Genomic DNA, 16868 nt, shown 5'->3' with positions numbered 1-16868 from the left:
ATTCTTCTCATCTTTATTCAATGTGGGACTTCACTCACACGTGTAACCCAACAAAAGCTGCTGTCTAGCTTGCTCTTTCATTGTATTTTCTGTTCCCCCTAATTTTGTTTGAAGCCACATTGAGGCAGATGCACAAGGTGTGTTACCACATACTCATTTGTACTGATTTATTGTTAATGCTATTATGGTTCCTTTACACCAAAAACAAACAAATTGAACCACCAAAAAAGTAAAAGAAGAGATTAAAAATACACATAAATAGGTGAATTCATATTGGTTTCACCACTCACCAAATTAAGTTTACTGTTCCAGCAACCTAAATTGGTGAGATTATAGTAGGTTCACCATTCTACATTCACCAAATCTAGACTTCCGTTCCAGCAACCTAACTGGGTGAGTTTACAGTGGGTTTCACCATTCTCCAAACCAGTCAAAATAGTCTCTGGAAAGCTAAGTTTAGATCCAGAACCAAGGAGCATGGTTTCCCAGGCCATAGCCCAAGAGTAACATTCTTGCCAATTATTTTCTGCATCAATTCCATTGCATTACAAACCAACCCTTTTTGGCCCAGCCCAAATATTACCTCATCAAATGTCTCACATTGACGACCGTAAAACTTGTCCAACATTTTCTCAGACAAAACACAAGCATCCATAATTTCACCTTCACCAATTAAACCTTTCAGCATAATCCTATATGTCCAAAAGTTGAACTCAACACCCTTGTTTCCCATGTCCATAACAAGCTTCCTGCTCATACTTAACCCCCCAGCCTTAGAAAATGCATCCAATAATCTATTGTAAGTAATCACATTGGGCTTGCACTCCAACCCCTCCATTGAACCAATCACCTTAATACCAGCTTCCATGCTATTTTGCTTACACAAGCCATAAATATACACGTTATAAGTGCAAACATCAGGAACCAAACCCAACACAAGCAATTCATCAAATGTGTCATCGGCCTTCCCAAAATCCTCTTCCACGATAGCCCCTTTGAATGCCATAGTATAACAAACAATGTCAGGCTTAATCCCATCCACTTTCATCTGATGCAAAACCTACAAAGCATCAAAACCCTTCCTTTCTTTCACCAAAAAGCTCTATCACTTTAGAATAATCCATTATCCGAGGACAAAAACCAAACTTTTTCATTCTTTGCACAAACCCAATCCTTAAAACCACACAAATCCTCTTGTTCACACTTTCACAATATCAAAGAACAAATCTTTGAACCAAAATCATTCATTCATACCCATCATTTATCATACAGTCAAAAATCTCAATAGCATATCCAACCCTTCTAATTCTACATAGAGCTTTAGCCATTATCTTTAAAAAGTTGAACCTTCAACCCTTACATTCATTTTCAATTCACTGTATGGCTTATGTACAAAATATCTCTAACATTTAATGGTTCCATAGCTAGCAAGCAAGATAAATATAGAATTACCTAAATGCCACTTTTTCAACTACTAATGTTGAGACTGTCACAAGAAGCTTATTTACCTTCTCATCAAATGTGTAAACACAATAGTCATTTGAATTTAGTAAAAACCCAATAACAAGCTTAAGTATGGGTTGCACTAGTGCAAGAAACTTCTGAGGTTTCACTTATATTTAGCCACCAAGAAGCCGATTTTTATTTTTCACCTTCCTTATCCCCTCCCCTTTCCCAGAAGGTAATTCCAGAATGACTAAATATGTTTTAGACTTTTGGTCTTTTAAGCAGACTAGGTTAAAAATTATTGACTATACATTGTTGTTAAAAGGCTGAAAAGCTATGCATTGTATTCAGAAAAGGTGTGCATTGTATCTTTGTATCCTCTGCCAAAGTGCTGTCCAAAAGCAGCAGGCTTTTACCTAATGCTCCAAATGCAATTTGACAATTCCGAGTGCTCCTTTGAAACTTCCTCAATTTCTTGCGAACACTAGGCTTATTCCTTTGGTCTAGATCACTGTGACTGGTGATTTTCATTGTCTTTAGTACTCTTGCTGCCTTCAGGATTTGCCTAACAAGTTCCATCTTGTTCTCAACTCCCATAAATCCTTTATAAAGACAGGTTGTAAGGTGTGATGACATACATTCAGGAACATCGAGTGGCTCCTCCAAGCAAGGGTTACGATTATCAAGATTAGAGCGATGCAAAAATGAATGTTCAAAGACAAGTGTTTGTAGCTTTGGAGCCCGACAAAGCAAGAGCCGTACTGCATGCCATGCATACCACTCATGCCAAATGTCACCACAAAACTTCAAGGAAGGACAAATTATGAAATGTGGGATTATTTTCATTCTAGAAACTATATCCACAAACTTAAAATTTTCATTCTCTTCATGAAACCATCTTTCTAAAAGTTCTTCCTGGAGTAAAGAACAGGGACAAGAGTCCAGAGAGGCCTCCACCTGCTTGACAAAATGCTTGTCCAGACAGAGTCTCGGATTGGGAGAAAGGAGAGGATGTGGGTGAGGAGAGAGTCCGCTAGACTGCTAATTATGTCTTTGTCGTCATCAGCGTTAGTTTGGGCATTTTGTCGAACAGGAGATAGGCAAGTCTCACTGCTCACATTTCTCCTTTGTGCTCTCTCTGCTCTTTCAATTCTTTGCCTCTCTCTCCTCTCCCTCGCCTCTGTTTCAATCCTCTGCCGCTTCATGGTGTCCAATTTGAGTGACACTGAGTGAAAAAGGGTTTCAATTTTGGGATGGTATCAGAGTGTAGGTGGGTGTCTACTCAGAGAGAGATTTCAGCACGCCAAGCTAAATGGGTGTACCGGCCCGAAGAGGAAAAAGAAAAGAAAATTTGAAAAAAAGAGAGAGCATGAATGAAAATCGGTGATATGAGGCGGAGATGAGCGAAAATTTGAAAAAAAAATAAGTGGAATCAGTGGAGATGAGGAAAACGATGAGGCTGGTGAAGAAGAAAGAGAGCTATTGGGAGGAAGAAAAGCAAAAGAAAAAAAAAAAAAAAAAAAGGATAATTACAGTAAACCCACCTGAGGTTAGGCCCGAAAACACTATGCCTACCCGTGGTTCAAAACTTATCACTTTGCCCACTTGAGGTGCCTTCCGTTAGGGCTCTGTTACCCACCTCTCCGTTTGCCGTTAGAAAAACACATTTTTAAAGAAAAACAAACATAACAAAGATCAAAAAGTTAGGACTTCTTATTCCTTAAGAACTTCTTTGAGAACAAAACACAGGAATAGCACAGATCAAATGCTATTCCTGATTAAAAGTGATATCATTGAGCATTTGTTTTTTTATTTTTGTTTTTTTTATAGATCTCTCCAACTTTTATTCAAACCAAACCAAACCCAAAAAAAAAAGAAAATTCCAAATCCCAGAAAATTCAAACCAAACCAAACCCAAAAAAAAAAAAAAAATTCCAAATCCCAGAAAACACAAGCCACAAACCTAGAAAAAAAAATCAGATCGCGCCGTCGCGAGATCGCGACGTCGCGAGATCGCGACGTCGATTGCGATCTCGCGACGGCGAGATCGCGACGTCGATCACGATCTCGATCCGGCGCGATGTCGCGAAGGCGAGATCGCGCCGTCGCGAGATCGCGACGTCGATCGCGATCTCGCGACGTTGATCGCGATCTCGCGAAGCGCCGGCGAGATATTCTGGATTTGTGGCTTGTGTTTGGTTTGGTTTGAATTTTCTGGGATTTGGAATTTTTTTTTTTTTTTTTTTTTTGGGTTTGGTTTGGTTTGAATTTTCTGGGATTTGGAATTTTTTTTTTTTTTTTTTGGGTTTGGTTTGGTTTGAATAAAAGTTGGAGAGATCTATAAAAAAAACAAAAATAAAAAAACAAATGCTCAATGATATCACTTTTAATCAGGAATAGCATTTGATCTGTGCTATTCCTGTGTTTTGTTCTCAAAGAAGTTCTTAAGGAATAAGAAGTCCTAACTTTTTGATCTTTGTTATGTTTGTTTTTCTTTAAAAATGTGTTTTTCTAACGGCAAACGGAGAGGTGGGTAACAGAGCCCTAACGGAAGGCACCTCAGGTGGGCAAAGTGATAAGTTTTGAACCACGGGTAGGCATAGTGTTTTCGGGCCTAACCTCAGGTGGGTTTACTGTAATTATCCAAAAAAAAAAAAAAGGAAATTACGTTTTACCCAAGCTTAGCATGAATTTCTACAAACTCCTTCACGTAGGCTTAAACCTCGGTCCTTGCCCCTCACACCCTATAAGCATTTATACTTGTGGAGTGACCATTGCATCAAAGATGTGCGATAGGTAACTTTCTTGAGAAAAAAAAGCTTCCATTTACCCGCACACCCTCTGTTCGAGATTGTGATCCATTCCATCAAGATCAACTTGTGAAACTCTCAGCATCAAGAGAAGATGGCGGTCCTATCAAAACCCATGTGAAGGATATTGGAGATTTTCCCTCTTAATTTAAACAATAGGTACGATTTTGATAGTTAGGGTTCTTAATTTCTTTTTCAAAAATTGTTTGTAGATTTTTTATTTTTTTTTTAAATTGCTGGTAGGTTACTTGATAGATTGTCGGTAAATTACTTGATTTCTTGGTTCCTATTGCACCACGTAAACCAAACATTTATAAGCTCCTTCATATTTGTCTTGTTAATAAGTCGAAGGCCAATTACTGAATTGATTTCTCATAAGACTCTTGGATTGGTCTATTTGCAGCTATTTTCTTGTAGAATTTTCCAATTTATATAATAATGAAAAAAGACATTGGTCCATTCCCATGTGGTTGCCTCCCAAATACAAAACAAGGATTTTTTTTTAAATGTGCATATTCTGTTAGGAACCTATAGAAATTTTCAACTGCTAAAATTTATATAATGTTTAATGAGTTGAAAGTTGCTAGTGGTTTGGTCATTTGCTGTGTTGTGTTATATGTGGACCCTAAGAATCTTTTTGTATTGAGAAAAAAAAAAGTGTAAGGTTATGTTTGGATTGAGCTGAAGACCCATGTCTACATCTGTGTTTTTCCTTCTTCTTCTTTTTTTTTCACACATTTGTGAGACTTGTGGCTACTGTTCATGCACTGTTCAATGAACAGTAGCCGCAAAATTTGACTTTTCTCACTTTTTTCAGTCAATTAGTACACATTGTGTATTGTTCACGGATCCACAAATTTCACTTTTTAGTAACTTTTTCATTAAAAATGGGTCCCACGGTATTATTCACACATTTAAAAATTATTTTGCTACAGTATTTTTCAGTTTTCAGTTTTTAATTGTATCCAAACGGACCCTAAATGTAGACTTTGTGGTCCATTCTCATGTGGTTGTCTCCCAAAAATAGAACAAACACTATTGTCTGTTTCTGCTATGTTTGTGTTTTATTCTTTTGTCAAATAACATTTTTATTTAAGCAATTATTTTTATGCAGATGGCAGATTTGAAGTTGACTGTTGAGATTAATTATGGTGGCAAGTTTGGGTGGAACCCAAACCTAGAATATGTAGGTGGCAACATAGTATACGAAGATGCTGACTCTAATTGTCTAAGTTTTTTCAAAATACAAGGACTGTGTGAGAAGGGTGTGTTGACCCTAATAGTCTTAACTCTTAAGTCCTAAATCTCAATATAAGGGTATGTTTGGATACGACTTATTTATTAAAAATTGAAAGCATTGTAACAAAATAATTTTTAAATATGTCAATAGTGCTGTGGAACTCAAATTTATATTGAAATTTGTGTTTGGATGACTTTTATGGGTCCATGAATAGTGTCGTGAGACCTACATTTTTTAACAAAACGCACAAACACAGACTTATTAAACGCTATCCAAACTCCACCTAGTTTGTCATGTTCTGGAAAGTTATTTAAATGTCAAAATATAAAATAAAAAGGAAAAAAGAGCAACAATAGAAAAGAAGAAGGCAACAAGTGTATGTTTTAATTTGGGGAAGAACGTGAAAAACAAGTTTCTTACCAAAAAAAAATGAAGAGTAAAAAATGTTTTAATTAAATTATTTAATTAAATATTTTTTTAATTTTAATTTATTTTGTTAAAATTTTCTGACATGCTTTTAAAAAACATTAAAATGCTGATGTGATATTTAAAAAATGCTATGGGGAATTTGGACAGCTTGGGGCCGGGCCCGGCTCAAATTTTTTTTTTTTTTTTTTTGTTAGCTAATTCTAGAATTTTTTAGGGTTGGACCCCTTTTTCTATAACCTTGCCCCTTCTCTAACAACAGCCCAAATAGCCTAGCAAGCCCAACTAAAAGAAAAACTAAAAGCCCAATTCAAACCCACGGTTACAACTTAACCTAATTCAGGAAAAAAAAAAAAAAAAAAAGAGCGGAAATACTACTTTCTTCCTTATTTTTTCACATTATTTTTACTTTGATCCCTATTTTAATTTTACCATATTTAGTCTCTAAAATTAAAAAAAAAAACGCGTTCTATTTTAGTTCCTACCGTCGTTTCACTAATAAAAATTGTCTATAGAGAAAACGGAGCAATTGACACATTAAATGCTGACATCAACATTAAAATAATAATAAATTTTTTTATTTAGCATTTTAAAAATGCAATGTTATTTTGTAGAAATTAAAATATTAATTTATCAATTTTAACTAAAAAAAGAAAAAACATAAATAAAAACCAAAAATCATCGAGATTGAGATCTCACTTTAACTTGAGTAAGATTAATAAAAACACAAACCCAGTATCTCAAAAAAACCCAAAAAAATTCAAAACCCAAAAACATCAGTATCTCAAAAAAAAAAAAAAAAATCCAGGTCAACACAAAATTAAACGCAAATAAATCCAAAATAAAACCCCTCATAATCACACAGCCACACTTTCAGCTCAAACTTTATCTCTCTAAGGTCTTGGGATCTTGGTTTGATGGGTTTGGGCGAAAATGGCCAACTGGCCTTAAAAACGAAACTATCTAGTTAGTAGGCGAGACTTAGAAACGTATTTCGTTAATAGCATCTCGAGCCTCAGAGGCTCGATTTTGGTCTCAAAATCGAGCCTTTAAGCCTCGATTTTCTTGTGTGATCTGGCCTGTACACGGTGGAATGGTCCAGCTGGAAATCGAGTCTTTTAGACTCGATTTCCACGTGAAAATCGAGTTTCTAAGACTCGATTTCCAGCTGGAAAACGAGTCTCACAAACTCGATTTTTGAGTACAGTTCTCTTGCTTTATTCGTGTCTGATGTCTGGTCATGTCAAGTCCCACAGCTCAGCTGGTTTTTTGTCTGGTCTGGGGTTTCTCAGGAGTAGCCTTTGCAGTTTGCACATGCTCACTCATTGTAGGTTACATTCAGTTGTCTGGCTTATAGGTACACACATGCTAGTACCCACAACCTTCCTCTCACTCATTTTCATTTCAGCATAAAATTCATTATCTGGCTGTGCTGTTTTACTCTCATTCAAATCTCACCCCATTACAAACTTCAAATCAACTCACCCCACATCCTCATGTCAGGTAAGGTTTCTCAATCTCTCTAATTGTTAGTTTCATATATAAATATAATATAATATATATATATATATATATTATTAGGTTTTTTTATGGGTATGTGTATCATGATTAATTTTTTTTGTTTGGTTTGATATTGTTTTTTATATTTTTGATAGAATGATTTGAAGGTTTGTAATGGGGTGAGTTGTGTGTTTAGTTTTTTTTTTTTTTTTAGTATAATTAATGATTTTTTATTTTTTATTTTATTTTGGAAACAAATGATAATGATTGGGTGTGTTTGTATGTGAATATGCAAATGTGGGGTTTGTAAGAAGTTATATTTGGTAGTGTATATATTTGCTAGGATTTTATACAAAGTAAAAAATATTGTAGATATATATTTGTATTGTTAGGCTTTTATCATGACTATTTTTGCAAGTTAATGTATATATTTGCTAGGATTTTATAACAAGTAAAAAATATTGTAGATATATATTTGTATTGTTAGGCTTTTATCATGACTATTTTTGCAAGTTAATGTATATATTTGCTAGGATTTTGTAACAAGTAAAAAATATTGTAGATATATATTTGTATTGCTAGGCTTTTATCATGGCTATTTTTCTTGTTGTGTGGTTTGATATTTTTATTTATATTAGTTAGAGCTGAGTTGAAATTTTGTAATGGGGGTGAGTTTTGTTTTTAGTTTTTTTATTTGTTTGAGTACGAAATGATAATGATTGAGTGTGTTTGTATGTGATGTGGGGTGAGTATATGCAATTGTGGGGTGAGAATTTGTGATTTTTGTACTTTGAGTAGATAGAAAAGGTTTTGTAATTGATGTTAAATGAAAGAAAAAAATATGTCGCTAACATATTATACTTGACTCTTTAATAGGTTCACAACATCTGAAGAATATTGATATAAATGTATACTACGGTGGACGTCTTAACAATCCTGGGGGGATTGAGGGATTTCCATTTACAGGGCCGGGTATCCAATGCTACCCCATGATGATACGTCGTAAGTTGAAGACGTTAAATGATTTGAAGTTGAAAATAATGGACGAATTGAATTTGAACTCTTCTTGGTATGACATCAAGATTATTTATCGTTACCCACAAGAAGTCCTACATGAATGGATAAATTACGGGTATATGGCGATTAAAGAAGACAAACATGTGAAGATGATGTTTAATAGGATCCAGAAAATGCCCCAAGTAAATGCTGCTGAGTTGTACATAAGTTCAGAGCCGCTTGCGGAAGTTGATACCAAGATGGTGCAACAAACAACTACGTCTTTACAATTTACAGCCCTTGATGATGGATGCACTGCAATGGGAGGGTATACAATGGGAGATTATATGCTCCCATCTCAAGATCATGTTGTAAATACTGGTGAAACCCTCCATTGTCAAGAGACACATTTAGAGGAGGATGACGAAGACGAAGACTATGTTGAAGACGAAGACGAAGACGAAAACGAAGACGAAGATCATGCTACGAATGATGGTGAAAGTATTGATGGTGTGGATGAGTACGAAGAAAGGATTGAACGAGGTGACCTTGAGAACGATGTGGATGACCATGAAGTCGTTCCCCATTTTGAAGAGGAAAATATGGAGTTCCATGATGAAGATGATGCAGACGATGATATTGGCATCCAGCGTGACACAAATACGACCACTGGCTACAGACCTCCTGCCGACTCATTCTACGTAAATACTTGGGAAAATATGTTTGATCCTTCACGTCTATTAGAACCATTTGTTTGTACTTGGCAAGATGGGATGCATTTTTGTAAAGGGTTGACTTTTGCAAATAAATCGGCGGTGAAACGTGCATTGACAATATACGCAGCAAATGATAATAGAAATTTTATAACCCGGAGGTCGAGCACCACAAAATTGTGCGTCGCATGCGTTGATGACAACTGCAAGTGGTATGTTGGGGCATTCATGAAGAATAAACTTAATGGTCTGTGGGTGGTCACGTCTTATGTGGGTTCACACACTTGTATACCCTTTGGCCTGCAAAGAGACGGTAGAATGATGGATTCTAATTTTGTTGCATCAGAAATTGTGGAAAAATTGCGACAAAATCACACTGCTCGTATTGATGAGCTCTGGGAGATCATACGTACTAAGTATAATCATGAGCTTTCTTACTATAAAGTATGGGACGCAAAACAAAAGGCAATTGCTAAGATATTTGGGGATTGGGAGGAGTATTACCAAAGGTTGCGGAAATTGTTGTTGGCATACTTGGATCATGACTCAGGTACCAAGTACAGCTATCACACCATACCTAGGCCATACGAAGGTATTGCGGTACTTCACTATGTATATTGGGCATTCGCTCCATGCATTGCTGCATTCAAATATTGCAGGCCAGTGATCAGTATTGATGGGACTCATTTGTATGGTAAATACAAAGGGGTGTTGATGATTGCAATGGCAACTGATGCTAACCAAAAGATTTTGCCTCTCGCCTTTGCTGTTGTAGACAAGGAGTCAGGGACTAGTTGGGGTTGGTTTTTAGAGTGTCTTAGGACTTCCATAGAGCATGTCATACCTAAGGATGGCATTTGCATTATTTCTGACCGACATAAAGGTATCAAATGCGCCATTCGAGAGTGGCCTATAGGTGAGGACGGAAGAGAACAAGTATATCATCGATATTGCCTTTGACATGTTGCTAGTAACTTCAACACAAAATTTAAGGACCCGACTTTAAAGGCATTGGCCTTGAAAACTGGATATGCAACTCATGAAGCAAAATTCACGTCCATAATGCAAACCATTAAGGAGGCCGAGATTAATTTACTGAGGGGTGTAGACCCTACTGATCGCCACATCCTACGCTATATGCCTTACACATATCTAATGAGTGAGGATGTTGATAAATGGACCCAGTCACAGGATGGTGGAAGACGTTACGGGGCAATGACAACCAATATCTCTGAGTGTTTTAATGGGGTACTTAAAGGTGCCCGCAGTTTGCCCATTGCTGCAATGGTTGAGTTCACATGGTCCAAACTTGTTGCATATTTCTACGATCGACATGAAAAACTTCTTTCTGATCTCTCTCAAGGTAAGGTGTGGAGTGATTATGCAATGAAGATCTATAACAAAAATGAGCAGAAAACTGCAGGACACACTCTGAGGAATTTTAATCATGAAATTGGTGTATATCAAGTGGTTACCCCGTATAACGATCATAGAGGTGGAGGGGGAAACCACAGTCATGAAGTGCACGTAATTGAGCAAACATGTGGTTGTGGGAAGTGGCTAAACTTGAAGATCCCTTGTTCACATGCAATTAAAGTTCTTAAAGGTCTGCACCTCGATGCGACTAGCTATATTGACCCATGTTACAGTTTGAACAACGCCATTCAGACATATTCACATCATTTTGTGGTGCCAAAATCAGAGTCATTGCGGAGGGATGTTCGCGGACCACGGTGGGTGCCTAACCCACAGCTGTTGCGGGGCAAAGGTCGTCTTGTGAAGTCAAGATTAAGGAATGAAATGGATGGGATACAACGAGAACGGTGAAGCCGGAGGGAAGATCCGGACTTGAGGGAGATTCAACCAAGGCAACGATGTGGAGTGTGTCATCAAGAGGGGCATAACCGCAGATGCTGTCCCAATTCCCATGGGGCTTCCACAAGTGGTAGTGCTGCAAACTAGGCAAGTGTTGTCACTATTTTTATATAATATGCTCAGAATGTCATTTGGTTGTTGTTCTTCACATTTGGAAACTAACAACTGTACCTTCGTGGTTGTCAGGCGAGCGGAGACTGGATTTTTGAATGGCATTGTACGTGGGACTTGTGGTTATGTTCAGTATGGACAAGTGCAGCAAATTCTATGTAGACTATGTTGTATCAGTATGGAAATGTTATAGGTGACTATGTAGAGTATGTTGTATCAGTATGGACAAGTGTTAGACGACTATGTAGACTATGTTGTATTGACTTAGTTTTTATTTTGTTTATTGCTAAATATTGTGCTAATTGAACATTTGTTATCCATTGTACTCGTTACATTAATTGCGTTGTGCAGCTTTTGCCTGTAATGCAATGATATGGCATTGGCAATGTAGCTACTACTTTGCCAACTTCAACCACAGCGGCCTTGTTTGAACCGATGATAATGTATTGACTGTTTTTGTGTGCTAAGGGCAACTAAAATGCCCATGAATAGTAACTGTTTGAATCCAATTATTTGCATCTGATGTACTCTCTCCTTGACTGGTGATTATGCTTGTATCTACTTCTTTACCGCTGACCATGTGATGTGTTCTGGATATCTTTTACTATTGTAGGGGACGGGACAAAAGTAATTCTGGTTTACACCTACAGGACTGCAAAACAAACGGAAAAAAAAAAAAAAAAAAAAAAACTTCCCAGTGGAAATCGAGTTTTAGAAACTCGATTTCCATTTGGGTGGCATTATCGCAAATAAATGACACTAACCAATTTACAAAAATGCCACATTCAATGGAAATCGAGTTTCTAAAACTCGATTTCCACTGGGAAGTTTGCTCTCACACTTCCCCCTAAAAAATTTTGCTCTCGGGTTGGCAGAAAATTCCCCAGTGGAAATCGAGTTTTAGAAACTCGATTTCCATTGAATGTGGCATTTTTGTAAATTGTTTAGTGTCATTTATTTGCGATAATGCCACACAAATGGAAATCGAGTTTTAGAAACTCGATTTCCACTGGGAAGTTTTTTTTTTTCATTTGTTTTGCATTCCTGTAATTGAAGTGGGATTTTTGTAAATGTGTCATTGGAAAACTCGATTTCCCCATTGGGAAGTTTTTTTTTTTTTTTTTTTTTTTTTTTTTTTTTTTTTTTTTCATTTGTTTTGCATTCTTGTAATTGAAGTGGCATTTTTGTAAATATTTTACTGGAAATCGAGTCTTAGAAACTCGATTTCCACTGGGAAGTTTTTTTTTTTTTTTTTTTTTTTCATTTGTTTTGCATTCCTGTAATTGAAGTGGCATTTTTGTAAATATTTTACTGGAAATCGAGTCTTAGAAACTCGATTTCCACTGGGAAGTTTTTTTTTTTTTTTTTTTTTTTTTTTTTTTTTTTTCATTTGTTTTGCATTCCTGTAATTGAAGTGGCATTTTTGTAAATGTTTCACTGGAAATCGAGTTTTAGAAACTCGATTTCCACTGGGAAGTTTTTTTTTTTCATTTGTTTTGCATTCCTGTAGGTGTAAACCAGAAACTCGATTGAAAGGGTTGTATTCGGTAATCACCTATCTAGACTAGTTCTAAGAGCGTCAAAAACGTGAATGTAGTACATTAAAAACAAAATGTATTGCATTTTGAAATTATTAAATATAACATTATTATAAAATACACCAAGAACATTACTGTCCAACTTTGTAAATGCCCAGCATACAATCTCATAATATAAATCTTGTAATACAAATTTCTACAGAGCAAACCTTTCCAGTAATACAAATCTCATAATATAAACCTTGTCATACAATCTCGCTCCTTGCCAAAAAATTTCCTTGCAATTGGAATAATTACCCTATCTACATGGGGACCCAAAAAATAAAACTGATGACATCAAAGGATGAGAGAGAGGCTGCGGGAATGGTGAAAGAACCAATGCTTGTGTCCATCATCATTCCTTGCTCCACAAACATTGTACACATCTGGGCATAAACAACAGAAAAGACAATTCCAGTAGCCCAGATTGGAAACATGCGGATCACAATCTTCAATTCTTCCACCTGTGTTACAGTGCAAAGCCTCCATGGATTGGAGAATTCCTCACTTTTGCTCTCAGCATCTGACACTATAGCGGCTTTATCAAGGCACCTGTGCAGCAAAAATAAATTAACAGTGAATTTTTTTCCTAGGGCAGAATTTGTTATGCAGTTGACAACGTTGGGAAAAATGTCAAACTTTCATGCAGGTACATACAGTGAAATGATCTCATGTCATCAGTACAATTCTACACAAAGATAAGTAATTTGTGTTGAACAAAGCATTAATTATAAAGAACAAGTTCTTTATAGTGAACAAAGCATGAATATGACTAGATCTATCATTATAGTGACAATACTTCAGTAACAGCTACTATGTAGTGTCATTGCACATTAAATAATAAACAAAATTACCAAGACTTGTCTACATGAGTTCCATCCAGATCAGCACCACTAACACAACTTTCATTTCAGCTAAAAAATTAAGCAAATAGATTTCATTTAAGAAGGATACATATGCCTCTCCATCTAAATATTAGTAAAATGTTAAAGCAGGGGTTACTCGGTTACTCCAGATTGGCCCCAAATGGGGTCTAGTTTTAATTTGATAAATCAAGAGTATTATATAACAGTACCACTTGTGAAGAAAGGGAAAAGCATGTTACGGCTGGAGTGGCCAAGAGACTTGTAGTTCAATGGCATTTCCCAGATCTCTCCATGGAGAGAACTTGAGTTCAAATTAATAAGTTCCCCACAAAGAGCAATAATGAGGAACATTTTGCAAAATATAAATGGTGTGAAGATTAAAAAACTAGCAAGCACTATAAAATTAGAGCACATAGCCCAATCAGAAAGTTAAGCATAATTTAAACTTTTGGCAAAGCTTTAGAGACATTCATTCAGATGTTGGCCCAATAGAAGGAAAAGGATAAAATTTGATACCACAAGTAGATCATGCAGACCAAGAGGTGCAGTAACGATATATGACACATCAGGGTGTTCTTTTGCAGCTTCAGCAGCTAACGAAGGAATATCCTGTAAAGTGACACAAAGCATTTTTATTAAAAAAAAAAAAATCAATCTAGTCACCAATTCTGTACAGTATATCTATAATCAAGGCACCAGAGGAAAGTAAGCCGAGCTACCTGATGCCAGTGTCGTCCAAGGAAGAGAAAAAATGGGCTTACAATCACATGATCTGCACCTTGTTGAATGCAAGAAAAAAATGCACCTCTTATCGATGGTTCTGCCAGCTCCTACCCATATCAAAGATATTTCAATAAATGAGAAGCCGTTTGTGCAGAAATAAAACCATGACAAAAGCAACATAGTATGATGTCCACCCAAAAAGGAAAGAAAACCAAGCAGCAGCGCTACACGCACTAAAAACTAACCTAAATCATCAAGGCAGTACTGATCAACACAAGGTTTGATCCCACCAGTCCCCAAAGCAACCAGATAGAGCCCGAAGAAGAAGACCATGTACTGAGCTGGAGTAGCTGACGGGCATACAGTCCCCATTTGGTCCACTTATCGATTGAATACACCTACCCGACTTCTTATGATACACCTCCATTTTCGTGGACCTCAGAGGTAGGGTCCAAGGAAACTGATGAAAAGGCTGACGAGGTTCTAAAGTTGGATATCTTGGACGGTTGGACTCCAGAAAATCATTATAGATGGTCTAAACCTAGAAATGTTTAACACTTAGATTCAGTCCATCCATAGTGATTTTCTGGCGTCCAACAGTCCAAGATATCCAACTTTAGAACCTCGTAGCCTTTTCATCAGTTTCTTTGGACCCTACGTACAGAGCAAAGTTCAAAAATAGATACGATCCTGATAAACAACATAATCATACAACCCATTTTCAAACTCCCCAACTTCATGAGGCTTAGCCCCTCTAAATGTTGTTAAGAAGCAATATGTTTATAAAATAAGTGTAATTGAAATGAGAATGTTAAGATGAATAAATGAAAAAAATAAGATAGAATATGAAATGAGGAAATTCGCGTAAAAATTGGATGGCCTTTATTAATAAAAAGATGGGAGGGAGTCATGTGAAATGGTTTGGTCATATGCCAAGTAGAGCAATTAATGCACCAATAAAAAATAGAGTTTGATTCTAGTCAATGGAACGAAAAAGGTAGAGGAAGTCCTAAACTTTTACTAATAAAATTAGCAAAACAACACTTGTCAATTAAAGATGTAACAAAAACTATGATTTCGGATATAATAGAATGAAAGAATATGTTTTGAACTTGATTAATATGTCGAGTTTCCATAACCAACCCCAAATATTTGGAGCTAAGTGTTGGTTCTTATTGCTGTCATCCTCCAATAATATTTGAATAACCCGCATGTGCACTAGCCAGAAAACATAACATGCAAGACTATTACACTCTTATCAGAAAACATAACATGCAAGACTATTATACTCTTATCTGCTATACCTGTCTTGCTTTCTGACTTATGGCATTTCACTTCAGTTTCCTCCTGGAATGAGAATTCTTCTACTTTGCTGGCAGATATTTGTGGAGGGTTATTGTTGATAGATACAACTATTGGACCTTCATGTGAAAAACTAAAATCTTGGAGACCAAGTCTCGCTCTTCCAAATAATGTCACTTTTTTGCTTGGAGGGGACAATTTTATAAGTCCTTTTAGGCCAGTAGATACTTTTACTGGTTCAAATTAAGGTTGAGCATAAGTTTGGGTGTGCTCTTCAACCATAGGAGAACCACTAACACCTTTGACGGATACATCCAAATCTGGAGAACCTTCTGTGGAAATATCAAGAAGCTTCCAAATAGGGTCATTTGGAGCTACTTGATTGCCAAAGCAGTGTTTCTTAACAAAATGTAGCTCCATGGCCCTGCAACTGGGGGTTGTTGAAACAACCCATTTCGGCACAAGAAGTTGCAGGGCCCATTCTAATTCTTCCTTGGATGAGTGAATGGAGTAACAAACATGCCAAACACCAAATTGGTCCCTTATTGCCTCATTAATTCTCAGTTTTCTTTGACTTTCATTCTCCAAGAACTCTTCCTCACATTTGCAGATCTTGGACCCAAATGTTTGGGACACATTTGCTAGAATTTCTTCCTGGCCGAGAAGGTCACAGGTCAGATAAACCACAGGGGCATCAGGATGCTGCCATATACAATTAATAACCTATTTCATGGAAACGTAGTTTGAAATGTAAGAAGCAGATTGAGGTTATATTGATACAGTGACATAAGAAATTATCAAACTCTACAATCCATCCCTAAAAAATAAAATAAAAGAAATAAACTGACCAAGGACAATAGTCATGACTATTTCATCATCCTATAATACTACCCAGCAACAATGATTAGGACAGAGTAACTACATTAGACAGATACTATAACCCAACAATATGGACATGATTAACTTTAAATACAAAAAGAGGAAATTCCTATATAATCCTAGCAACAGTGCAGGATCATGCCGAATAGTTCAATTCATAAAGAATACAAAATCAAACCCACTCTCTAAAATTCATCCAGATGAACAAGTTAGTCAACAATATAAACTCAAAGGAAATCAAAAGTATGTAGAATTGAAGACTTACATGGCGAGCAAGGATGTAACAGAATTGCTTCTTTCTCAGCTGATCATTACAGGAAGTAAAAACTTGCTTCACATACTGCCAACAAATACTTTGGACTATGAGGACCAAACCAAAATAACATTTTAAGGATTGCATCATA

At 36.5% G+C, this 16868-nt stretch overlaps 1 protein-coding gene, 1 long non-coding RNA gene and 1 pseudogene across 2 annotated transcripts; all 3 read right to left on the bottom strand.

Moving 5' to 3' along the window:
* Positions 1-430: 430 nt before the first annotated feature.
* On the bottom strand, positions 431-1006 carry LOC126728128 (pentatricopeptide repeat-containing protein At2g38420, mitochondrial-like). The gene has a single exon (XM_050433997.1). It carries the CDS (start codon positions 1004-1006, stop codon positions 431-433), a length of 576 nt encoding a protein of 191 aa, XP_050289954.1.
* An 11916-nt stretch (positions 1007-12922) lies between these two features.
* On the bottom strand, positions 12923-14328 carry LOC126729068 (uncharacterized). Its single transcript, XR_007656479.1, has 3 exons — positions 14280-14328; positions 14077-14169; positions 12923-13246 (listed from the first exon to the last, which is right to left on the bottom strand). It is a non-coding gene; the product is annotated as an uncharacterized LOC126729068 (long non-coding RNA).
* A 1254-nt stretch (positions 14329-15582) lies between these two features.
* Positions 15583-16317, bottom strand: LOC126729067 (uncharacterized; annotated as a pseudogene).
* Positions 16318-16868: the final 551 nt, after the last annotated feature.

This window comes from Quercus robur, chromosome 5, assembly GCF_932294415.1.
Source record: "Quercus robur chromosome 5, dhQueRobu3.1, whole genome shotgun sequence".
Taxonomy (NCBI): domain Eukaryota; kingdom Viridiplantae; phylum Streptophyta; class Magnoliopsida; order Fagales; family Fagaceae; genus Quercus; species Quercus robur.
This window is presented reverse-complemented; position numbering and strand designations above follow the sequence as displayed.